A 26,522-nucleotide genomic window follows, 5' to 3' on the forward strand; every position below is an offset into this window, starting at 1 on the left:
CCTCTGACAACCAAGTCCATCTCCTGCCCTTCATGTGTAGGTTAGCTACTAAGCCGAGCGGGACCATTTCTACTGACAGGAGAAGGGGAAAAGGCGGGTTACTGGCGCCTTAAACCAGTCATTTTGAGCAGATGGGGCTTGTCAGCCTTGGTTGGCAGCTCGTCTAGGAGAAGGAAAACTCTGATCTCAAACCTCCGCTGCCTTGTGGCTGTACCCACTCAAGGGGGAGGCTTCAGGAGTAAACCCTGAGGGAAAAATCCGGAGCTGGAGTCCCTAAGGCAGTCCTACGTTGAGTTCAATGCTGACTGGCAGCTCCTGCGACACTGCTGGTGCCAAACTGTATCGGGCTCGGCCGTTTCATTGGGTTTATCAGCTGGGTGGGGAGCAGGAGCTTGCTACGTGGGCAACAGCTTGCTCTCCATATCCTACTGCCTTGGCTTGTGTACCTAGACAACCAGGATCCATGGTCGACCCTGACCGACAGAGGCCTCGGCAGTACAGAAAGAGGGAGAAGAGGGGAGCGGTGCTGATAGGGGACTCAATAGTCAGGGGTACAGGCAGGAGGTTCTGTGGACGTGAACGGGACACCCGCATGGTATGTTGCCTTCCTGGTGCCAGGGTCAGGGATATCTTGGATCAAGTCCACAACGTTATGGAGAAGGAGGGAGAGCAGCCAGATATCTTGCCACATATTGGTACCAATGACATAGGATGGACAAGCAAGGAGGTCCTGAAGTGAGAAACTTAGAGAGCTAGGTAGAAAGCTGAGAAGCAGGACCTCCAGGGCAGTAAATTCTGGATTGCTGCCAGTGCCACATGCCAGTGAGGGTAGAAACAGGATGATTTGGCAGATAAATGTGTGGCTGAGGAGCTGGTGCAGGGGGCAGGGCTTCAGGTACTTCAATCACTGGGATCTCCTCTGGGGGAATGACCTGTCCAAAAGAGGCAGGTTGCACCTAAACCTAAGGGGATCAATATTCTCATGGGCAGGTTTGTTAGAGCTGTTGGGAGGATTTAAACTAATTTGGCAGGGGGGTGGGACCAAGAGTGAAGGGACTCAGGATAGGACAGATGGTTAAAAAACGGCAAAGATAGTGTACAGTCATACTGTCAGGAAGGGCAGACAGATGATAGGACATAATTGCAGCCCGCAGGATGAGTATCAGTGCATTAGGGAAATGGAATCAAAAAGGGCAGCAAACACAGTACTCAAAAAGTGTTATATCTCAATGCATGGAGTATAGATGTAAGGTGGGTGACCTTGTTACACTATTACAGATTGTTGGGTATGATGTTGTGGCCATCACTGAACCATGGCTGAAGGATGGTTGTAGTTGGGAGCTGACTGTCCAAGGTTACATGTTGTATCAGACAGATAGGAAGGGAGGCAGAGGGGGTGGTGTGGCTCTGCTGGTAAAGAATGGCATCAAATCAGTAGAAAGATGTGACATAGGACCAGAAGATGTAAAAGGACCCTGATGGCAATTATATACAAGCCTCCCGACAGTAGCTAGGATGTGAACCACAGATTATAATAGGAAATAGAAAAGGTATGTCAAAAGGGCAATATTTTGATAATCATGGAAGATTTCAACATGCACATCGATTGGGAAAATCAGGTTGGAAATGGATCTCAAAATAGTTAGTTTGTTGAATGCCCACAAGATGGTTTTCTACACCAGTTTGTTGTTGAGCCTACTAGGGGTTCAACTATACTGGATTGGGTGTTGTATAATGAACTGAAGGTGATTAGGGAGCTTAAGGTAAAGGAACCCTTAGGAGACAGTGATCACAATATGGTTGAGTTCAATTTAAAGTTTGATAGGGAGAAAGTAAAGTCTGACATAGCAGTATTTCAGTGAAGTAAAGGAAATTACAATGGTATGAGAAAGGAATTGGCCAAAGTAAATTGGAAGGAGATGCTGGCAGGGATGACAGCAGAGTGGCAAAGTCATGAGTTTCTGGGGAAAATGAGGAAGATACAGGATAGATGTATTCCAGAAAAAAAGAAATACTCAAATGGCAAAATAGTACAACTGTGGCTGACAAGGGAAGTCAAAACTAATATAAAAACAAAAGAGAGGTCATACAACAAACCAAAAAATTACTGGGAAGACAGAGGATTGGGAAGATTTTAAAATCCTACAGAGAGCAACTAAAAGAATCATTAGGAGGGAAAAGATGAAATATGAAAGCAAGCTGGTAAATAATAGCAAAGTGGATAGTAAAAGCTTCTTCAAGAATGTGAAAATAAAGAGATGAGAGTGAACATAGGGCCGCTAGAAAATGAGACTGGAGAAATAATAACATGGAACGAGGAGACAGCAGATGAACAAAATGGGTATTTTGCATCAGTCTTCACTGTGGAAGACACTAGCAGTGTGCCAGATGTTGAAGGGTGTGAGGGAAGAGAAGTGGGTGCAGTTACTATTACAAAGGAGAAGGTACTTAAAAGCTGAATGACCTAAGGGTACATTAGTCACCCGGGCTAGATAAACTGCACCCTAGGGTTCTGAAAGAGTTAGCAGTAGAGATAGTGGAGGCATTAGGAATGATCTTTGAAAAATCATTGGACTCTGGCACGGTGCCAGAGGACTGGAAAATTGCAAATGTCACTCCACTCTTTAAGAAAGTAGGAAGGCAGCAGACAGGAAATTACAGACCAGTTAGCCTGACCTCAGGGGTTAGGAAGATGTTGGAGTCAGTTCCTAAGGATCAGGTGATGGAGTACTTGGTGACACAGGACAAGATAGAGATTGATAGTCAGCATGGTTTCATTCAGGGAAAATCCTGCCTGACAAACCTGTTGGAATTCTTTGAGGAGATTACACACAGGATACATAAAGGGGATGCAGTGGATGTTGTATAATTGGACTTTCAGAAGGCCTTTGATAAGGTGCCACACATGAGGCTGCTTACCAAGTTAAGGGTCTATAGTATTACAGGAAAGTTTCTAACATGGTTAGAGCATTGGCTGATTGGTAGGAGGTAGTGAGTGGGAATAAAAGGATCCTTTTCTGGGTGGCTGCCAGTGACTAGTGGTGTTCCGCAGGGATCGGTGTTGGAACCATTTTTTATGCTGTATATCAATAATTTAGATGATAGAATGGATGGTTTTGTTGCCACATTTGCAAATGATACGAAGATTGATGAAGGGGCAGGTAGTGTTCAGGAAACCGGTAGGCTGCAAAAGGAATTAGACAGTTTAGGAGATTAGGTAAGAGAGTGGCAAATGAAATATAATGTTGGAAAATGCATGGTCATGTACTTTGGTAGGAGAAATAAATGTGCAGACTATTTTCTCAACTGGGAGGCAATCCAAAATTCTGAGATGCAAAGGGACTTGGGAGTCCTTGTGCAGAATGCCCCAAAGGTTAACTTGCAGGTTGAGTCAGTGGTGAGGAAGGCAAATGCCATGTTAGCATTCATTTCAAGAGGTCTAGAATACAAGAGCAGGGATGTGATGCTGAGGCTTTATAAGACACTGGTGAGGCCTCACCTTGAGTATTGTGAACAGTTTGGGCTCCTTATCTAATTAAATAGTGGTGGTATTGGAGAGGATTCTGAGGAGCTTCACAAGGATGATTCCTGGAATTAAAGGGTTATCAGACGAGGAATGTTTGATGTCTCCAGGTCTGCATTCACTGGAATTTAGAAGGATGAGGGGGGGATCTTATCGAAACCTTTCGAATGTTGAAAGGCCTAGACACAGTAGATGTGAAAAGGATGTTTCTCATGGTGGGGGAGTCTAGGACAATTGGGCACAGACTCAGGATTGAAGGGCATCCATTTAAAACAGAGATACAGAATTTTTTTTTTTAGCTAGAGGGTGGTGAATCTGTGGAATTTATTACCACAAGCAGCTGTGGAGGCCAGGTTGTTGGGCGTATTTAAGGTAGAGATTGATATGTTCTTGATTGGACACAGCATCAAAGGTTACGGGGAGAAGGCCAGGGAGTGGGGCTGAGGAGTGGAATAAAGGATCAGCCACGATTGAATGGTGTAGCAGACTCGATGGGCCAGTGGCCTAACTCTGCTCCTCTGTCTTATGGTCTATACGGAATAAGGTAGATGAACTTGTAGCACAGTTACAGATTGGCAGGAATGATGATATGTGCATCACTGAATCATGCCTGAAAGCAGATTATAGCTGGGAACCTAATGTTCAAGGATTCACATTGTATCAAAAGGACAGGCAGGAAGGCAGAGGGGGTTGGTTTGCTCTGTTGGTAAAATATGAAATCAAATCATTGGAAAGGAGTGACATAGGGTTGGAAGTGTAATATTGATGTGACTCGGACACCGCTGTAGATTGAACAACCTTGTTTATTCACCAGACTTCCATTTTTAAAACCCTTTTCCACGTCCTGACGTCATACGCACTCTGATGCTACGAATACTCACACAATACATTACATCCCCCTTCTCAAGATTTTTTTTACAAGACTGTGAATCACCGAAACAATGCCTCTAGGTATGCCTTCTTACAGTGCAACAACCATGACATAAACTAAAAAAATCTTACCTTCTTGTACGGTATTCTGCATTGTATCTTACAATACTAACAGCAGTGTATCTTCTTTTACTAACATAGACTAATAAACCTTTCATTAGTCTCTGTATCTAGCTGGAAGTTTGACTTGTCTCCCAGACCGTGTGTGATACAACTGTGACTGTGCTTGACCTTCATCCGTGTCAGTCTCTCCAGTGATCTCTGTGTCTTTGGGGTCTGCATCACTCTTGGTGTCATTTGTTCCCATGTCTGTATCTGTGGAAATGTCCTGTGCATCTGTACGTGGAAACTCACTCTTGCCTGTCTTCAGCAGATGCTTCCTGTTCCTCCTGTAGACTCTTCCATCCGGCGTGCGAACTATGAAGGATCTTGGTTGCTGATGTCTGTTCACAACCACAGCTGGTTGCCAAGTGTCTCCTCTCTGTATTCTGACATTTTCACCTGTATGCAGATCTGGCAACTGTCTTGTATGTCTGTCATAGTAGCTCTTTTGCTTTATTTGCTTGTCCTTTTGCTTGTCATGTACGTGAGCATTACCTTCAAGAGTCAGTAGGGTTGTGGATGTTGGCAGTTTGGACTTCAGATGATGTCCCATCAACAGCTGAGCAGGACAGAACCCCTCACCCTCGATCGGTGTGTTGTGGTATTCAAGCAGAGCGATGTAAGGGTCACCGTTGCTGCTTTGTGCCTTCTTGAGCATGTTCTTGACAGTTTGTACAGTTCTCTCTGCTTGTCCATTAGACTGAGCGTGCCCTGGACTGGAAGTAACATGTTGAAATTCCCAGCTTTCTGAGAACCCTCTGAGCTCACCACTGGCATATTGTGGACCATTGTCACTAACAACAATATCTGGAATCCCATGTCTTGCGAACGTCGACTTCACTGTGGTAATGACACCTCGACTGGACGTGTCACTTAACTTGGTGATCTCTGGATATTTTGAATAGATAGTCCACGCAAAACAGATATTCTGCACCATTGTAGTGAAAGAGATCTTCTCCCATGGTCTTCCTGGTAGTGAGTGGGGAAGCAGAGGCTCTCTTGGATTGCTGTTTTTGATTTCATTACAGACAGCACACTGAGACACAATGTCTTCTATCTGAGTTGACATGCCTGGCCAACCGAGAATGTCCCTTGCTCTTTCTATACATTTCGCTATCCCCAGGTGTGACTCATGAATTCTGTTCAGCATTTCCTGTCTCATTTGGTTTGGTACGACGAGTTTTGCCGTTTTGAACATTAGTCCTGATGCATAGCTGATTTCCTCTTTAAATGTCCAGTATTTCTGCATTTCCTTTGGAACATCTTTTCTTTCTGTTGGCCATCCATTCATTGTAATGTCTCTTAGCATTTGCATTTCAGGATCATCCGCAGTCACTTTCCTAAACATGTTCAACTTCTCCTCAGAGATGGGTAGCTGAGGTGTAACCCAGTTGACCTCCAGCTCTCTTCCTAGCAACTCTTCCTTTTGCTCTTTGAGGTAAGCACGGCTCAAAGCATCAGCGATGTGCAGTTCTTTTCCTGGCTTATAGGTGACTGTGAGAGTGTACCTCTGTAGCCTGAGAAGCATCCTTTGCAGCCTCATAGGAGCTTGATGGAGTGGCTTTTTGAAGATGCTCTCAAGTGGTTTGTGATCACCCTCAACCTGGATTTCTTTGCCATATACATATTGGTGGAATTTCTCACACCCATAAACTATGGTGAGTAATTCCTTCTCGATTTGAGCATATCGGCGTTGACAGTCCATAAGTGCTCGTGATCCATACGCCACAGGCCTCCCATCCTGCAGTATAACAGCTCCTATTCCCTCCGAACTGGCATCCACAGACATCGTCACTGGTTTATTGACATCATAGAACTTGAGTGCTGGTGCATTGGTAACCAACTGCTTCAATGTGTCAAAACTTTTCATTTGTTCGTCTTCCCAATGCCATTCAGTGTTGCTCTCTAGTAGCTTTTGGAGTGGAGCACTGACCTCTGATAAGTCAGGAATGAATTTGGCAAGATACTGTATCATGCCCATGAACCTCAAAAGTTCTTGCTTGTCTTTGGGTGGTGGTAGCTCTACCACAGCTCTGACATTTTCATCATCTGGTTTTAGCCCATCAGCGCTGAGCACATGACCTATGTATTTGATCTCTGTAGTTCTGATCTTACATTTACTTTTGTTCAGTTTTAGGTTGTACTCACGTGATCTCTCCAGGAGCTTCCTCAGTCTCTGATCATGTTCCTCAATTGAGTCAGCCCATATCAGCAAATCATCAATGATGTTGACCACCCCGTCCAGGCCTTCAATCACTTGTGCCACGGATCTCTGGAATACCTCTGGTGCAGAAGAAATCCCAAAGGGTAAACGCAGGAAACGATATCTCCCTATGGGCGTGTTGAAAGTGCATAATTTGGAACTTTCTTCATCCAGCTTGATCTGCCAGAAGCCTTGATTTGCGTCTATTACTGAAAAGTATTTTGCATTAGGCATGCAGGAGACAACCCTTCAACCGTGAGCAGCGAATAGTGCTCTCTTTTGATGGCTTGGTTGAGATCTTGTGGATCCATGCAAATCCTCGTCTTTTTTTCTGTGACCACTGTCACCATTCTATTCACCCAGTCGGTCGGTTCTATTTGTCTTGTTATGACTTCTATCTGTTCCATTCTGTGTAGCTCCTCCACTACTCGATCCCTGAGAGCTACTGGAATGTTTCTCGGGGCATGCACGACTGGTGCGATAGTTGGATCAATCTGGATATGGTGTTTCCCTGGTAAACATCCTAATCCAGAAAACAAGTCATCAAAGTCTTTGAAAATGTCATTTCCTTTTTTAACACCATAGATTTGCTTCACCAGGCCTAGCTTTGTGCACGTTGCTTTGCCCAGTATTGCTGAAACATGTTGCTGTACTATTTCAAACTCGATCTTGTATTTTGACCTTTGCACACACAGGTGAGTGCTTTTTGCCCAGTGGCGCCATCTTGTGGCCGAAATATGCAACAAGCTTGCAGGTGGATTTTTCCAGTCTTCCTCTGATGTCCAGTGAGTTGAATGTTTCTGCCGACATTACATTGCATTTTGCCCCAGTGTCAAGCTTAAATGTCACTTTCCTCCTGTTTATTATCAGATCTTGGGTCCAATCTTCTTCATCCTCCATATCTGATTTGTCAATATTCTTGATGCATACCTCCTGTTCCACTTCAACTGTTGAATCATTGTGGGTACAGCTGAGGAACTACAAAGGTAAAAAGACCCTGATGGGAGTTATTTACAGACCAACAGTAGTAAGGATGTGGTCTATAAATTAGTGGGGGGGATGCATGCCAAAAGGGCAATGTTAGAATAATCATGGGGCTTTCAATATGCAGGTAGATTGGTAAAATCAGGTTGGTGCTGAATTCCAGAAGGGGGAAAGCCCATGAGATGGCTTTTTTGAGCAGCTCGTGGTTGAGCCCTCTAGGGAATCAGATATTCTGGATTGGGTGTTGTGGAATGGACCGGAATTGATTAGAGCTTAATGTAAAGGACCCCTTAGGGCAAGTGATCATAATATGATCTTATGGTCTTAAAAACAGTGGCAGGAATGGCGGTAGAGCACAATGGCTGGAATTTCTGAAAGCAATTCCAAAGGCGCAGGATCTATACATCCTAAAGAGGAAGAATTATTCTAAAGGCAAGATGACAAAACCATGGCTAATAAGAGAAGTCAAATCCAACATAAAAGCCGAAGAGAGGGCAGATAATGGAGCATAAATTAGTGGGATATTAGAGGATTAGGATGCATTTAAAAACCAACAGAAGGCAACAAAAAAAATTATTAAGAAGGAAAAGATGGAATATTAAGGAAAGTTAGCCAATAATATTGAAGAGGATACCAAGAGGTTCTTCAGATACATAAAGAATGAAAGGGAGGCAAGAGTAGATATTGGACTGCTGGAAAATAATGCTGGAGAGGTAGTAATGGGGGACAAGGAAATAGCGGACGAACTGAATAAGTATTTTGCATCAGTAATCATTGTGGAAGATTCTAGCAGTATGGTGGAAGTTCCAGGTGTCAGGGATCAGACGTTGAGGAAGTGGTTTTAGGATCTGCATTCAGTGGAAAATTTGACAAATCTGTTGGTATTCTGTGAAGAAATAACAACCAGAATAGACAAACAAGATTCAGTGGGTGTTATGTACTTGGATTTTCAGAAGCCCTTTTCAAGTGCCACACATGAGGCTGTTTAACAAGTTAAGAGCCCCATAGTATTCTAGGAACGTTACTGGCACAGAGCAGTGGCTGATTAGCAGGAGGAAAGGAGTGGGAATAAAGGGAGCTTTCATTGGTTGGCTGCCTATGACTAGTGTTCCACAGGGATCTGCATTAGGACCGATTCTTTTTGTATTATATATCAATGATATGGATGATGGAATTGATGGCTTTGTTGCAAAGATAGGATGAAAGGCAGGTAGTCTTGAGGAAGTAGAGAGGCTACAGAAGGACTTAGAGTCGTGGAGAAATACAAGCCCTTTGGCCCATCTAGTCCATGCCAAAGCCATTTAAGCTGCCTACTCCATTAACCTGCACCGTTATCATAACTCTCAATACCTCCACTATCCATGTACTTATTCAAACTTCCGTTAAACGCTGAGATCAAACTCGCATGCAGCACTAGTGAAGAAGTTTCCCCTTATGTTCCTGTTAAGCTTCTCTCCTTTCACCGTTAACCCACAACCTCTGGTTGTAGTCCCACCCAACTCAGTGGAAAAAGCCTGCTTACATTTACCCTATCTATACCCTCCATATTTTTGTATACCTCTATCGAATTTCCTCTCAATCTTTTACATTCTAAGGAATAAAGTCCTAACCTATTCAAACTTTCCATACGCTCTAACTCAGGTCCACCTGACCCAACAACATCCTTGTCAATTTTCTCCGTACTCTTTCAATCTTGTTTACATCTTTCCTGTAAGTAGGTGACCAAAACTGCACACAATACTCCAAATTAAGCCTCACAAATGTCTTTATACAATTTCTACATAACACTCCATCTCTTGTGCTTGATACATTGATTTATGAAGGCCAACGTGCCAAAAGCTTTCTTTATGACCCTATTTACCTGTGATGCCACTTTCAGTGAATTATGGACCTGTATTTCCAGACTCCTTTATTCTACCACATTCCCCAGTGCCCTGCAGTTCATGGTGTAACATCTACCCTGGTTTTGGACTTCCCAAAGTGCAACAAACAACAAGGGACTAGCACCGATCCCTGTGGCCCATCTTTAGTACCAGGCCTCTGGTCAGACTACTACCACTCCCTGGCTTCTCCCACAAAGCCAATGTCTTATCCAATTTGCTCCCTCATGATTTAGACAGATTAGGAGATTGGACAAGGAAGTAGCAGATGGGATAACAGTGTTGGGAGGTGTATAGTCATGCACTTTGATAGAAGAAGTAAAAGCATAGGCTATTTTCTAAATGAGAGAAAACTCAAAAATCTGAGGTGCAAATAGACTTTGGAGTCCTTGTGCAGAGAATTCCCTCAAGGTTAATTTGCAGGTAGAGTCTTTGATGAGGAAGGTAAATGCAATGTTAGCATTCATTTCAAGACTAGAATATAAAAGCAAGGATGTAATATTGTAGCTTTATAAAGCACTGGTGAGGCCTCACTTGGAGTATTGTGAGCAGGTTTGGGCCCCCCACCAAAGAAAGGATGTGCTGACATTGGAGAGGGATCGAAGAAGGTTCACGAGAATTATTCTGGGATTGAAAGGCTTGCATTATGAAGAGCATTTGATGGCTCTGGGGCTGTACTCACTGGAATTCAGAAGAATGAAGGATGACCTCATTAAAAACTATTGAATATTGAAAGGCCTCTAGAGAGTGGATGTGGTGAGGATGTTTCCTGCGCGGGGGAGTCTAGGACCAGAGGACAAAGCCTCATTATAGAGGGACATCCTTTTAGAATGGATTTGAGGAGGAATTTCTTCAGCCAGAGAGCGGTGAATCTGTGGAACTTGTTGCCACAGGCGACTCTGGAGGCCAAGTATTGGAGGCAGAGGGTGATAGATTCTTGATTGGTCAGGGTGTGAAGAGATATGGGGAGAAGGCAGAAGATTGCGGCTGAGAGGGAAATCAATCAGCCATGATGAAATAGCAGAGCAGAATCGATGGGCCAAGAGGCCTAATTCTGCTCTTATATCTTATGGTCTAATTTTTCTAGACTCCATCATTAGTCCATTCCCCTACACATCTCTGCATGGGAACATCCATGGAAATGGTTAACATCTCTATAAACCATACAAAGGATTGTGATGAGTGCTGAGAGGATCCCTGGGCTCTCTCTTCCACACATCCAAGACATTTATCAGGAGTGCTTTGTATGCAGAGCCCTTAGCATTGTAAATGGTCCCTATATACAATATATAGCAGCAGCTATGGAAAAAGAAGCACTGTTTCAGATCTGAGATCCTCCAAAACTTGATCTGTTCTGGAGAAAGCTCTGGAGGGAGGAAGGGAGCAAGGGAGCGCCTTGTACCACCTTTGGTAGAGGTGTGCTTCTACCCCGACACTCTATGGAGTGCTTCTTTTTCCATAGCTGCTGTTGATCTGCTTGTTTTCTCCTGATTTCTAATATCTGCTGATTATTTGATTCACCTTGCGGGAGTTAGTTTCCTCACCGTCCAACCGAATTTCATACAAGGTGTACGATGAGCGATCTTCAGTGTGTTTTTCTTATCACCGTTCTCTCTTGCATGCAGGTACCATTTGGATGCAACAGATAATAAGCTTAATTTATGCTGATGGTGATGTATCTGCAATCCAGTATAAACCCGCAATAGATCGTGTTCCTTGGATTGAGGTGCCAAACTCAAAATTTCCAGAACGCCCATCACCTCGACTGAATAGCACACATTTGCCCTACCATCTCGTTCCTGACGGTTTGAAGGAAAAGAAGGGAAAAGTGAGTTTTTTTTCCCCTATCATTTATTGGATGAGCATGCCCAAATTTTAAACACTGCACCAGCTATAAACATGCCACTTTATATCCCTAAGCTCTGGAATCTGTGACTGAACCTTTCCAAGTCAATGTCTATTTCCTCCCTTCCTATTTCTTTGACTGAGTTTCATCATCATCTGGAACATTTCCTTGTACTCTATCATAGAACATATTCCGACTTATCAAGCCAAACTGCCTATATGGTAGTTACTAATTGCCTGCGCCATGAGGCATGAGCTGAGTCCTGGCCAGGGCTGGTAGGCAATGTGTTCAAGCTACACTCAAAAGTGGATACATGGTAATAATCTGTGAGCCTTTAGCCTGGGCAAGTGCACAGAGACACAGACGCAGCAGAGAGGTCAGTCAGTCTCTTAGGGAGAGAAAAATAAGATATTTGTAGTCCAAATAAATAAAATAACAGATATCAAACAGGAAAATGGAGCAAGTACCTACATATACTTAAATAATAAAACCCCCTGAGAGATTTAATTTCTCTAAATCAGAGGACAAAAGCAAATTAAGAGTTTTAATCTGCTTTTTGCAGAGAAAAGGAATGTTACTTTGGTTCCAGGTTGTTCTCGCGTGTACAGTTTTCAGCCTGCAGATTTAGATTAGTTTCAGATCTAATTTTGAAAGCAAGAAAAATTTGTGTAGAATTTGTCTCAGATTTTTTTTTGGGAGGGGAGAAAAGAGCATCTCTTTTCGCTATGGAAAATGGATATTGAAGATATTAACGAATTGAAAAATAATTAAAGAGGGTCTGACTGTTATTCAGCCTCTGTGTTAAAATTTGATTGGGGGGGATATAGGAAAGGATGCTTGGATCCATGGGAAGGTGATGGAAAAGATGTCGGTGGGGCAAGAAATGTAACATCAATGAGGGTAATCGTTGAAGAAGGATCTCAGCTCAAAACGTCGACTGCTTATTTTTTTCCATGGATGCTGCCTGATCTGCTTAGTTCCTCCACGATTTTGTGTATGTTGCTGAAGGGTTCAAAGACTTGGACCATAAGACATAAGAGCAGAATTAGAGCATTGAGTCTGCTCCACCATTCCCTCATGGCTGATCCTGGACCCCCATATACCTGCCTTCTCACTATAACCTTTGATACCCTGACCAATCAGGAAACCACCAATCTCCACTTTAAATACACCCACAGACTTGGCCTGCAGCACAGTCTCTGCCAGAGCATTCCACAGATTCACTACTCTCTGGCTAAAAAAATTCCTCCTTACCTCTGTTCTAAATGGTTGCCCCTCAATTTTGAGGCTGTGCCCTCTAGTTCTGGACATCCCCTCCATAGAATACATCCTCTCCACATCCACCCTATCTCATCCTTTCAACATTCAGTAGGTTACAATGAGATCCCCCTCCCCCCCCCGCCGCCTACATTCTTCTGAACTCCAGTGAGTACGGGCCCAAAGCAGCCAAACGCTCCTCACACGTAACCCCTTCATTCCCAGAATCATCCTTGTGAACCTCCTCTGGACTCTCTCTAATGACAACGCATCCTTTCTGATATATGGGGCTCGAAACTGTTGCCGATACACCAAGTGCGGCCTGACTAGCATCTTATAAAGCCTCAGCATTATCTCCTTGCTTTTATATTCTATTCCCCTTGAAATCAGTCCCTTTGCACCTCTAATGTTGAATTTTCTCCCCATTTAGATAATAGTCTGCACTTTTATTCCTTTTACCAGAATGCATTTCCCAACACTGTGTTCTATCTGCTACTTTTTTGCCCGTTCTTCCAATGTGTCCAAGTCCTGCTGCAATCACGTTGCTTCATCAGCACTCCCTCCCCCTCCACTTATCTTCGTATCATCTGCAAACTTTGCCACAAGCCATCCATTCGATTATCTAAATCATTGACAAACACTGTGAAAAGTAGGGATCCCAATACTGACCCCTGAGGAACACCACTAGTCACTGGCAGCCAACCAGAAAAAGCCCCCTTTATTCCCACTCGTTGCCTTCTGCATGTCAGCCATTCCTCTGTCCATGCCAGTATCTTTCCTGTAATGTTATTATACAGATGGCTGCCCATTGGTTGACATGCACTTAATGGGCCAAGTGGCCAGTTTCCAGACCATATGACTGAACTTCATTGCATTGGTTAGAAACTACTTTTCCCCTGAAGCAAATAAGGAGATGCAACTCAGTCATTGTAGAATCTAAAATTAAAAGTGGTTTGTACATTAATTAAGACTAAGACACAGGAGCAGTATTAGGTCATACAGAGTAGCAAATCCTCCAAGAGGACACAACCTTGTCGTGGTCTGGAGCTTGTGAGCCTTGTTATGTAGCCAGCAACGATGGATATGAAATTGAGTCAGCATTTATAACAAACAACAATATTTATTAACCTCTGCTCAAAACATTGAAAAGTAAACAAACGACTAACTTAACCGGAAGTTAACAGTTAGGCGACTATATCGAACAAACAGTCAAAACTTATAAACTGTTCTTAACGAGTTCTCATCCAAGGACAGACTTAAAGTGATAAATTCAAAAGTCCATGTGATTTATACAGTCATTAAGGAGAGACTTCCCCAAAACAAAGATTCCTTTGAAGTAATAACGAATCTGTCCATCTCAGCCGAGAGATGCCTCGTCCGAAGGAATCACGAAGAAATAAAAGCTTTTGACTGGAGGGTTGTCACTGCACAAACCTTCCTGACCTAGCAGGGGTTTTACCACAATTCCCGAACAAAGTTTAAAAAGGTTGATCGTTGTCCACGGGACTGGTACCGGAGGATTGGAGGGAGGCGAATGTTGTCCCCTTGTTCAAAAAAGGTAGTAGGGATAGTCCGGGTAATTATAGACCAGTGAGCCTTACGTCTGTGGTGGGAAAGCTGTTGGAAAAGATTCTTAGAGGTAGGATCTATGGGCATTTAGAGAATCATGGTCTGATCAGGGACAGTCAGCATGGCTTTGTGAAGGGCAGATCATGTCTAACAAGCCTGATAGAGTTCTTTGAGGAGGTGACCAGGCATATAGATGAGGGTAGTGCAGTGGATGTGATCTACATGGATTTTAGTAAGGTATTTGACAAGGTTCCACACGGTGGGCTTATTCAGAAAGTCAGAAGGCATGGGATCCAGGGAAGTTTGACCAGGTGGATTCAGAATTGGGTTGCCTGCAGAAGGCAGAGGGTCGTGGTGGAGGGAGTACATTCATACTGGAGGATTGTAACTAGTGGTGTCTCACAAGGATCTGTTCTGGGACCTCTACTTTTCTTGATTTTTATTAACGACCTGAATGTGGGGGTAGAAGGGTGGGTTGGCAAGTTTACAGATGACCCAAAGGTTGGTGGTGTTGTAGATAGTGTAGAGAATTGTCAAAGATTGCAGAGAGACATTGATAGGATGCAGAAGTGGGCTGAGAAGTGGCAGATGGAGTTCAACCTGGAGAAGTGTGAGGTGGTACACTTTGGAAGGACAAACTCCAAGGCAGAGTACAAAGTAAATGGCAGGATACTTGGTAGTGTGGAGGAACAAAGGGATCTGGGGGTACATGTCCACAGATCCCTGAAAGTTGCCTCACAGGTGGATAGGGTAGTTAAGAAAGCTTATGGGGTGTTAGCTTTCATAAGTCGAGGGATAGAGTTTAAAAGTCGTGAGGTAGTGATGCAGCTCTATAAAACTCTGGTTAGGCCACACTTGGAGTACTGTGTCCAGCTCTGGTCGCCTCACTATAGGAAGGATGTGGAAGCATTGGAAAGGGTACAGAGGAGATTTACAAGGATGCTGCCTAGTTTAGAGAGTATGCATTATGATCAGAGATTAAGGGAGCTAGGGCTTTAACCTTTGGAGAGAAGGAGATGAGAGGAGACATGATAGAGGTGTACAAGATAATAAGAGGAATAGATAGAGTGGATAGCCAGTGCCTCTTCCCCAGGGCACCACTGCTCAATACAAGAGGACATGGCTTTAAGGTAAGGGGTGGGAAGTTCAAGGGGGATATTAGAGGAAGGTTTTTTACTCAGAGAGTGGTTGGTGCATGGAATGCACTGCCTGAGTCAGTGGTGGAGGCAGATACTCTAGTGAAATTTAAGAGACTACTAGACAGGTATATGGAGGAACTTAAGATGGGGGCTTATATGGGAGGCAGGGTTTGAGGGTCGGCACAACATTGTGGGCCGAAGGGCCTGTACTATTCTATGTTCTATGTTCTATTCCCAAGATGCTGAACGACATTAACTTTACCCAATCCTTTGAACTCGGATAACGCTGGTAATGCCTTCACTCTCTGATACTGGACTGTAAGGGAAAAATAAACCTGCAACAAACAAGACAGGTGGTGTCTCCAAACATCCAACCAGCAACAGCAACGTTGCACTAAAAATAAAAATGAGAACAGTGTCACATTGGCAGGTTTTGTTTAAATACTGTTTGGAACATGCCATCATGTGACATAACATCACCCCACAGTTATGAGACAATTACATCATGCCTATTACAAGGTAATTACATCAAGCTCACAACATAATTACGTCATGCTCACGGGATATGTAACAGCCTCAGTGACCCGAAGAGCTATGTTTGCTAGAATCGGAGCTTTATGCTTTGGCTCTTGGTAGGTTCACCCATGCCAAACAGGTTAAAGGTCAGTCGCCAAACTAAGAGTGGTCCACCGGTTCTCCAGGTTGGTGGGGGAGGGGGGGGATTCGGCTCAGGGCTAACAACCCTGAAAGGTTAAACAAAACTGTTACAGAAACACCAATGAAGACCTACTACGTCTGAGTGTACCTCTTCCTAGAGGTGCTGCCTGGCCTGCTGCGTTCACCAGCAACTTTGATGTGTGTTACTCTATCATCTTTTACGTTTTGTGTAATTTTAGCTGTTCTGCTCTTGTTCTTTCCTTGTAGGTTATTTATGTTGCACGGAATCCTAAGGACACCCTGGTCTCTTCATATTATTTCCATAACTATTTTGCCCTGTATGAAGCACCAAAGGATTTCACGGACTTCTTCGAAAAATTCCTTGATGGTAGAGGTAAATCGGTCAGCTTTGTGTAATTGTCAGTTTGTTCGCCAAACCTTTTTTCTTTTGCATAGTAGTGACCTAGTCTTAATTATATTTAGTAAATGAAAGAGTGATGGGGGTGCTGAATGAAATGTACAAAATTAGAGAGAAGACATTAAGGTTGTAGTAGCCGGGGGTGGTAATGGTGGTGCTCCTGAATGAGCCTCTGACAACCAAGACAAGCGCCTAGCTCTCACCTTTTTATTCCGGCATCTTTCCCATTTTCTCAGTTCTGAGAAGGGTCTCAGTCTGAAACGGCGACTGTTCATTCATTTCCAAGATGCTGCCTGATCTGTTGAGGTCCCCCAGCATTTTGTGTGTGTTGCATCTGCCAAACTTCTTGCGTCTCTCTAACACTTTTACAATCTCTTCCAGCTTCACATTGCATCCTGGAATTTGGCTGCCCAGTTACTGGTAGCTGTGCTTGGTTGCAGAATTTTTTGGGGTGCTTTCCCAGACTTCATAGTGTTGTCCTGTTAGGATTAGTTATCATTTTTAGTGGGGCAAATACACTTAGTAGCCACTTTATTATGCACCCCCTGTGACGCTTTTTTAAAGTAGCCACTGAGTGTATGTTTATGGTCTTCTGCTGTAGCCCATCCACTTCAAGGTTCAATATGTTGTGCATTCAGAGATGCTGTTCTGCACGCCACTGTTGTAACGTGTGCTTATTTTGAGTTACTGTCGCCTTCCTGTCAGCTCGAACCAGTCTGATCATTCTCCTCTGACCTCTCTCATTAATGAGCCATTTTCAGCCACAGAATTGCTGCTCACTAGATTTTTTTTGTTTTTCACAACATTCTCTGTAAACTAAAGACTGCTCTGCATGAAAATCCCAGGAGATCAGCAGTTTCTGAGATACACAAACCATCTTGTCTGGCACCAACAATCATTCCACGGTCAAAGTTCACTTAGATCACATTTCTCCCCCATTCTGATGTTTGGTCTAAACAACAACTGAACCTCTTGATCATGTCCATAAGACCATAAGACAAAGGAGCAGAAGTAGGCCATTCGGCCCATCGAGTCTGCTCCGCCATTTTATCATGAGCTGATCCATTTTCTCCTATTTAGTCCCACTCCCCTGCCTTCTCACCATAACCTTTGATGCCCAGATACCTATCAATCTCTGCCTTAAAGACACCCAATGACTTGGCCTCCACTGCCACCCATGGCAACAAATTCCATAGATTCACCACCCTCTGACTAAAAAAATTTCTTCGCATTTCTGTTCTGAAAGGGCGCCCTTCAATCCTTAAGTCATGCCCTCTCGTACTAGACTCCCCCATCATGGAAAACAACTTTGCCACATCCACTCTGTCCATGCCTTTTAACATTCAAAATGTTTCTATGAGGTCTCCCCTCATTCTTCTAAACTCCAAGGAATACAGTCCAAGAGCGGACAAACATTCCTCATATGTTAACCCTCTCATTCCTGGAATCATTCTAGTGAATCTTCTCTGTACCCTCTCCAACGTCAGCACATCCTTTCTTAAATAAGGAGACCAAAACTGCCCACAGTACTCCAAGTGAGGTCTCACCAACGCCTTATAGAGCCTCAACATCACATCCCTGCTCCTATACTCTATTCCTCTAGAAATGAATGCCAACATTGCATTCGCCTTCTTCACTACTGACTCAACCTGGAGGTTAACTTTAAGGGTATCCTATACGAGGACTCCCAAGTCCCGTTGCATCTCAGAACTTTGAATTCTTTCCCCATTTAAATAATAGTCTGCCTGTTTATTTTTTCTGCAAAAGTGCATAACCAAACACTTTCCAACATTGTACTTCATTTGCCACTTCTCTGCCCATTCTTCCAATCTATCCAAGTCTTTCTGCAGACTCTCCGTTTCCTCAGCACTACCGGCCCCTCCACCTATCTTCGTATCGTCAGCAAACTTAGCCACAAAGCCATCTATTCCATAATCCAAATCGTTGATGTACAATGTGAAAAGAAGTGGCCCCAACACGGACCCCTGTGGAGCACCACTGGTAACCGGCAGCCAACCAGAATAGGATCCCTTTATTCCCACTCTCTGTTTCCTGCCAATCAGCCAATGCTCTATCCATGTATGTAACTTTTCCGTAACTCCATGGGCTCTTATCTTGTTAAGCAGCCTCATGTGTGGCACCTTGTCAAAGGCCTTCTGAAAATCCAAATATACAACATCCACTGCATCTCCCTTGTCTAGCCTACTGGTAATTTCCTCAAAAAATTGTAATAGGTTTGTCAGGCAGGATTTTCCTTTAAGGAATCCATGCTGAGTTCTGCCTATCTTGTCATATGCCTCCAGGTACTCTGTAACCTCATCCTTGACAATCGACCCCAACAACTTCCCAACCACCGACATCAAGCTAACAGGTCTATAATTTCCTTTTTGCTTCCTTGTCCCCTTTTTAAATAGCGGGGTGACATTTGCAATCTTCCAGTCTTCTGGAACCATGCCAGAATCTATCGACTTTTGAAAGATCATCGCTAATGCCTCTGCAATCTCCACAGCTACCTCCTTCAGAACACGTCAGACTGCTTTTAGACATTGAGTTGCTGCCACGTGATTGCCTGATTAGATCTTGCATTAACGAGCAGGTGTACCTGATAAAGTGGCTACTGAGTGTATTTAATTAATGTCTCATTCATTAAAAATGCTATTAAAAACGCAAACACGAGGAAATCTGCAGATGCTGGAAATTCAAGCAACTCACATAAAAGTTGCTGGTGAACGCAGCAGGCCAGGCAGCATCTCTAGGAAGAGGTACAGTTGGCGTTTCGGGCCAAGACCCTTTGTCAGGACGAACTGAAGGAAGAGCTGGTAAGAGATTTGAAAGTGGGAGGGGGAGGGGGAGGGGGAGATCCAAAATGATAGGAGAAGACAGGAGGGGGAGGGATGGAGCCAAGAGTTGGACAGGTGATTGGCAAAAGGGATACGAGAGGATCATGGGACAGGAGGCCCAGGGAGAAAGACAAGGGGGCGGGGGGAAACCCAGAGGATGGGCAAGGGGTATAGTCAGAGGGACAGAGGGAGAAAAAGGAGAGAGAGAAAAAGAACGTGTGTATATAAATAAATAATGGATGGGGTACGAGGGGGAGGTGGGGCATTAGCGGAAGTTTGAGAAGTCAATGTTCATGCCATCAGGTTGGAGGCTACCCAGACAGAATATAAGGTGTTGTTCCTCCAACCTGAGTGTGGCTTCATCTTTACAGTAGAGGAGGCCGTGGATAGACATGTCAGAATGGGAATGGGACGTGGAGTTAAAATGTGTGGCCACTGGGAGATCCTGCTTTCTCTGGTGGACAGAGCGTAGGTGTTCAGCAAAACGATCTCCCAGTCTGCATCGGGTCTCGCCAATATATAGAAGGCCGCATCGGGAGCACCGGACGCAGTATATCACCCCAGCCAACTCACAGGTGAAGTGATGCCTCACCTGGAAGGACTGTCTGGGTTCCTGAATGGTGGTGAGGGAGGAAGTGTAAGGGCATGTGTAGCACTTGTTCCGCTTACAAGGATAAGTGCCAGGAGGGAGATCGGTGGGGAGGGATGGGGGTGACGAATGGACAAGGGAGTCACATAGGGAGCAAGCATTAAAAATGCTGGGAAGGTTTTATTCAAGGAAGGCACTTTTTCACACCAAACTCTTCTAGGCAAGGCCATGAACATGAATTTATGTCTGTCTAGCTGCATTCTTTGTATGTAATGTGGAACAATACATAGGACAAGTACTTTTATAGCAGAGGGTAATAGATTATTGATTAGTCAGGGCTTCAAAAGTTACAGCGAGAAGGCAGCAGAATGGGGTTGAGAGGGATAATAAATTAGTCAAGATGGAATGGCAGAGCAGACTCGATGGGCTGAATGGGCTACTTCTGCTCCTATTGTCTTACAGTTTTATAAGCTGAAATCACCTAGATTCATCATCACCATCAATACTTCATAGTTGCTCTATAAAAATTATGTACGGTTTTCACCTAAAATCACTCGAATCACCTCAAGCACATGATGTACTGTGAGAGCATTCTAACTGGCTGCATCACCATATGGTATGGGGGGGTGGGGGTGTAAGCAGGGGGCTGCTACACATGATCACAGCAAGCTGCAGAGAGTTGTAAAGTTAGTCAGTTCCATCATGGGTACCAGCCTCCATAGTACCCATTACATCTTCAAGGAGCAATGCCTCAGAAAAGTGGGGTCCTTCATTAAGGATTCTCACCACCCAGGTCATGCCGTCTTCTCTTTGATACCATTAAGAGGAGAGAGAGAAGTTTGAAGGCACACACTCAGCAATGCAGGAACAGTGCTTTCCCCCCTGCCATCAGGTTTCTAGATGCACATGAACACTACCTCACTGCTTTTTTTAAATCACTTTTTTCTTTATATGTCTTAATGTAACTATTTAGAATACATATATATATACTTGCTGTAATCCAGGTTTTTTACTTATCATGTTCTGCTGCCACAAAGTTAATAAATTACACAACATTTATCGGAGATATTAAACCTGATTCTAATTCTTATTCAGTTTTACGTTCTTCTTAGAGAAGAAATCTGATTGCTTTCGTTTTACTGAATGCATGTCTATTTAGGGAAAAGTTATCAGGAGTGTTTAATCATTATTAAAACAGCCAAAACATAAGTGTAATTTTATGTTCTCCTTCTCCAACAGTGATATTCAGCTGTTGGTTTGACCACATCAAGGACTGGTACGTTCACAAGGATGAATTCAACTTTTTGCTGATAACCTACGAGGAGCTGAAGAAGGTAGAACAATTATGCAAGTATTACATTATTTATTAATTTGTAATAACCAAATAGTAGCAATGTAAGCAAAGTAATCAAATATCCATTATATCTTTAGTTTCTACCAAGTGCTTCACTTCTTATGGGGCAGCTGTATGGTGATGTAGAGGTTACTTAATAGCATCAGCTCTAAGATTGGTTTCAATTCTTGCTGAGTTTGGGAAGGAATTTGCACATTCTCACTGTGACCATGTGGGTTTCTTCAAGGTGCTCTGGTTTCCTCCCAAAGAGAAAGGGGTTAGTGAGTTGTGGGCATGCTATGTTGGTGCTGTAATCGTGGTGGCACCTGGGGGCTGCCCAGCACAGTCCTTGACTGACTTGACTTGATGCAAAATGACACATCTCTCCCTTCTCCTCCTCCCGCCCTCCACTTCCTCTTTCCTCCCCTCCTCTTCCAATGACACCCATGTGGCCAATTACTTCTCCATATGTCTTTGGACTGTGGGAGGAAACCAGAGCACCCAGAGGAAAACTCTTGGGGTCATGGGGAGTATGTACTAACTCCTTACAGGGAGAGGTGGGAGAACATTAAATCTTCCAAGAACATTAAATTATTAGCTGTATTTCCCATAATTCCTAAAGGCATTTTTCAGTCACCAAGATGCTGCTTTACTAAATTGCAATCTTTGTTCAATGTTTCAATGCACATGTGACAAATAAAGCTAATCTTTAAAATTTTACCTTGTAAACTCAGATAATGCCGTGCCTGTCCTTTCCACCAGCCAGGGACCCACACAGTCATTCCAAATGAAGCAGCAGTCCATTGGCAGCAGTAATCGAGTGGACTACGTTCAGTGTTCAGATTGTAGCCTCCTCTACATTAGTGAGACCAAATGCAGGTTAGATTGGAAACAAGAGAGAATCTGCAGTAGCTGGAAATCTAAGCAACACACACAAAATGCTGGAGGAACTCAGCATTTCAGACAGCATCAATGCGAAAGAGTACAGTCGATGTATACATAGACACACAGTGGATTCCAATTAAATGGGCTATCGGTTAACCGGGCCAGCTGTTTATTTGGGACAACTCTTAAAGAACAAAAACTGAGAAAATAGCTGGGGTTCCCTTTGTTTATTCAGGACACTATGCTGCTCAGTTGGGACAGGAGATGGCTACTGAACATTTCTATCTCGCATCAGTTGCCTCCACTTATGTGGCTGTTAGACACTACACCATGTTTAGATTATGAAGACACACAGTCCTCTTTTATTGTAATTTAGTAATGCATGCATTAAGAAATGATACAATATTTCCTCTGGTGTGATATCACAAAACACAGGACAGACCAAGACTGAAAAAACTAACAAAACCACATAATTATAACATATAGTTACAACAGTGCAACAATACCATAACTTGATGAAGAAGTCCATGAGCACAGTAAAAAGTTCAAAGTCTCTCAAATGTCCCACATCTCACGCAGACGGGAGAAGGAAGAAAAACTCTCCCTGCCATGCCCGACCACAGTCCGACTCTGAGTCATCCGAAAACTTCAAGTCTCCAATCAGCTCTCCGACACCGAGTACTGAGTGCCATCTCCGTCCGAACGATTCGACCTCAATCTTGGTCGCCAACAGCAGGCAAAGCTGGGGATTTTGAGGCCTACCCTCCGGAAGATTCCCAACCGCGCAGTAACAATTGGCGTTTCAGAAATTTCTCCAGATGTTTCTCTGTGCTTTCTCGTCCGCCTCCATCAAATCAGAATTGTCCACGGCCCCTATTTAACGGATACGATATCATTTTTCACCGGAGGGCTGCACATGCGCAGCGCGCTGCTCTCTCTCTTCCTGCCTTAAACAATCAGTTTAGCATCAATTGTATGGTAGGTCAAATATGATGGCAGAATATAGCATTAATGGTAAGACTCTTGACAGTGTGGAGGATCAGAGGGATCTTGGGGTCCGAGTCCATAGGGCACTCAAAGCTGCTGTGCAGATTGACTGTGTGGTTAAGAAGGCATATGGTGCATTGGCCTTCTTCAATCGTGGGATTGAGTTTAGGAGCCGAGGGGTAATGTCGCAGCTATATAGGACCCTGGTCAGACCCCACTTGGAGTACTGTGCTCAGTTCTGGTCGCCTTGTTATAGGAAGGATGTGGAAACTATAGAAAGGGTGCAGAGGAGGTTTACAAGGATGTTGTCTGGATTGGGGAGTATGCCTTATGAGAATTGGTTGAGTGAACTCGGCCTTCTTGGAGTGACAGAGGATGAGAGGTGAGCTGATAGAGGTGTATAAGATGATGAGAGGCATTGATCATGTGGGTAGTCAGAGGCTTTTTTCCAGGGCTGGAATGGCTAGCATGAGAGGGCACAGTTTTAAAGTGCTTGAAAGTAGGTACAGAGGAGGTATCAGGGGTAAGTTTTTAACGCAGAGAGTGGTGAGAGCATGGAATGGGCTGCCGGTGACAGTGACAGAGGCGGATACGATAGGGTCTTTTAAGAGACTCCTGGACAGGTATATGGATTTCAGAAAAATAGAGGGCTATGGGTAAGCCTAGATAATTTCTAAGGTAGGGACATGTTCGGCACAGCATTTTGGGCCAAGAGACCTGTTTTCTATGTTTCTATGTATGTGTTTGTGTTCAAAACAACATCACTCCATCAAACATCCAAATTCGTCACAGGGTCAGTTCAACTCAACAGCAAACTGAACCTCACATATAGGAAACTCCTTCATTCATTAAGATTTTCTCCCAGTACTCCCTCCACATAAGATCAACAAGAGAGTGGAATCTTCTGCCACCAGACCTGCACAGTATTTCTGACATTATCGATTTAGGGGATCTAGTCAAAAAAGCTTACTTTAAAATTTAACTCCCACACCGTTCACACCGACTGCGCGTTATAACAGCCATCGGGCAGTGCTTGCGCAGTACCAAGTAGAAGAAGCTGAAGCAAAAAGCAGTGATTCTTGTCATGGACAATTGGCGAGAACTAAGCAGTAAGACAATTTGGAACTGTTTTGCTCACCGCGGTTGAAGTATTCAAACTTAGAGATGCCAAAAACAGCCAGGAGTGAAAATTAAATTATTTTGCCATTTCAACAAGTTAGAAGCCACAAAGAACTTGAAGGGTTTGGCAATTATCTTCAATGTTACAATCAAAATGAAGATTTGGAGGAGGCAGTTGTGGGAAGCTGTCCACCTCTATCAGGTCACCTCTCACCCTCCGTCGTTCACTCAAGGAGTTCACTCAACCTATTCTCATAAGGCATGCTCCCCAATCCAGGCAACATCCTTGTAAATCTCCTCTGCACCGTGTAAAGGCAAAGAGCTGTAGAGGAGGAGAGGAGCGTGGACCATGGCAGAAAGGGAAGAATAAGGGACACTGGGGATGTGATAGACAACAGAGCAGAAGAGGTAAGAGCTCAGAGTGGGGAACTGAAGAAGGAGGAAGTGGGAGGGGGGTAGAAATTACCAGAAGTTGGAGAAATCAATGTTCATGCCAGCAGGTTGGAGGCAACCTAGACAGAATATGAGGTGTTGCTCCTCCAGGTTGAGTGTGGCCTCGTCTTGGCAGAAGAGCCGGCCATATTTTCTGTCCGGGTATGTTTCAGTCTTCTGGTCCTTTTAAGGGGTATGCCCTTGAAATGGGAAGGAAACTGGAGCACTTCAGGACATTCTCAAAGGTTCGTTTAACGTCAGAGAAGTGTGCACAGTATACATCCTGAAATGCTTTTTCTTCGTAAGCATCCACAAAAACAGAGTGCCCCCAAAGAATGAATGACAGTTAAATGTTAGAACCTCAAAGACCTCCCGCCCAGCTTCCCACCCTCCTGCACGTGAGCAGCAGCAAGCAACGATCCCCCCTCCCCCGCAGCAAGAAAAATGCATCGGCACCCGCCACTGAGCACTGAAGCGTGCAGCAAGGCATCAATAAAGACACAGACTTGCAGTACCCCAAAGTCTACTTGTTCACCCAGTATTCAACATATCACAGGCTCTTCCTCTCCCTAATAAGGGGAAAAAGAGGTGTCTCCATTTCACAGTGGGAGGGGAGACATAACAAACAACTCGTTGGTTTACGATGTTAAAAGTCCGTTGCATCGCTTTTTCTGAGCTCTGTGCCCAAAGATCTCAGGTCTCTGGGCACACAGCCAAGGATCTTCTGACTCCCACACCGACCTTCGATCCACCCGTCTCCAGAGCCACGAGATCTCGGACCTCCAAAGGCGAGCTAAGCTCCTAGGCCACGTCCTTGGCATATCAAAAAAATTTGGCGATTTTGACTCAGTGAACAAGCAGCACTCGTTCAAGACTAAATCTGTCGATGTAACTCTGAGGGAGCAACACTACCTCCTGTTCCTCTGAAATAAATTAGTTTTGGATTGTAGGTGGAAAGGTGACGCAAGAGAGGGTTGAATAAACTGGCATCAAGTCATAATTTAGGAATTACAGAATGTGTGAATAAAAAGAATAGAGATAAAGATTATCTTAGTGTCACATGCACATTGAAACGGGGTAACCCGCAGGTGTCGCTATACCACTGGCGCCAACAAGGTATGCCCACAACTTACTAACTCCTGAACTGTGGAAGCACCCAGAGTAAATCCAAATGGTCACAGGGAGAACGTACAGACTCATTATAGACAGTGGCGGTGTCCACTGGCACTCTATAGTCATTATGCTACCACACCATCTAATAATAACATAGCATACTCTTTTTATTAGCAACATGATTAAATGATACATTACTTGTACTTGTGAATGGCAGGGAAGATGTAACTTTAGGGAGTGTTACAGAAGCTGTTGTCACTCTTAAGTTTAATCTGTGTTAACAGGATTTACGAGCAACAGTACAAAAAATATGCAACTTTGTTGGAAGACAGTTGGATGATGAACAATTGGAGAATGTGATAAAGTACAGCTCGTTCAATCTGATGAAAACAAATCCAATGGCTAACTATGAAGGAATCCCCAAAAAAGAGATGGGTACATTTCTTCGTAAAGGTACAGAAAATTTTATTATTCAGTTTTGATGATTTCGGGTGCAACACGTTTCACTGTGAAACACAGACACAATAGTCACTTTGTAAGGTATCTCCTATATCTCGTGGTCTTCTGCTGCTGTAGTCCATCCACCTCAAGGTTCAAAGTCTTGTGCATTCAGAGACGCTCTTCTGCACACCGTTGTTGTAACACGTAGTTATTTGAGTTACTGTCTCCTTCCTGCCACCTTGAACCAGTCTGGCCATTCTCCTCTGATCTCTCTC

At 43.9% G+C, this 26,522-nt stretch overlaps 1 protein-coding gene across 4 annotated transcripts in view; it reads left to right on the forward strand.

The window, feature by feature from the left end:
- LOC134337993 (amine sulfotransferase-like) overlaps positions 1-26,522 on the forward strand; it is an 87,078-nt gene that overhangs the window by 53,897 nt on the left and 6,659 nt on the right. For all 4 annotated transcript variants that reach the window (XM_063033481.1, XM_063033472.1, XM_063033490.1 and 1 more), the window contains 4 exons: positions 11,248-11,450; positions 16,358-16,484; positions 21,177-21,271; positions 26,091-26,259. In XM_063033481.1, coding sequence (XP_062889551.1) covers positions 11,248-11,450; positions 16,358-16,484; positions 21,177-21,271; positions 26,091-26,259 — 594 coding nt within the window. The remainder of the gene's footprint in view (positions 1-11,247; positions 11,451-16,357; positions 16,485-21,176; positions 21,272-26,090; positions 26,260-26,522) is intronic.

This window comes from Mobula hypostoma, chromosome 2 (assembly GCF_963921235.1).
Source record: "Mobula hypostoma chromosome 2, sMobHyp1.1, whole genome shotgun sequence".
NCBI lineage: Eukaryota > Metazoa > Chordata > Chondrichthyes > Myliobatiformes > Myliobatidae > Mobula > Mobula hypostoma.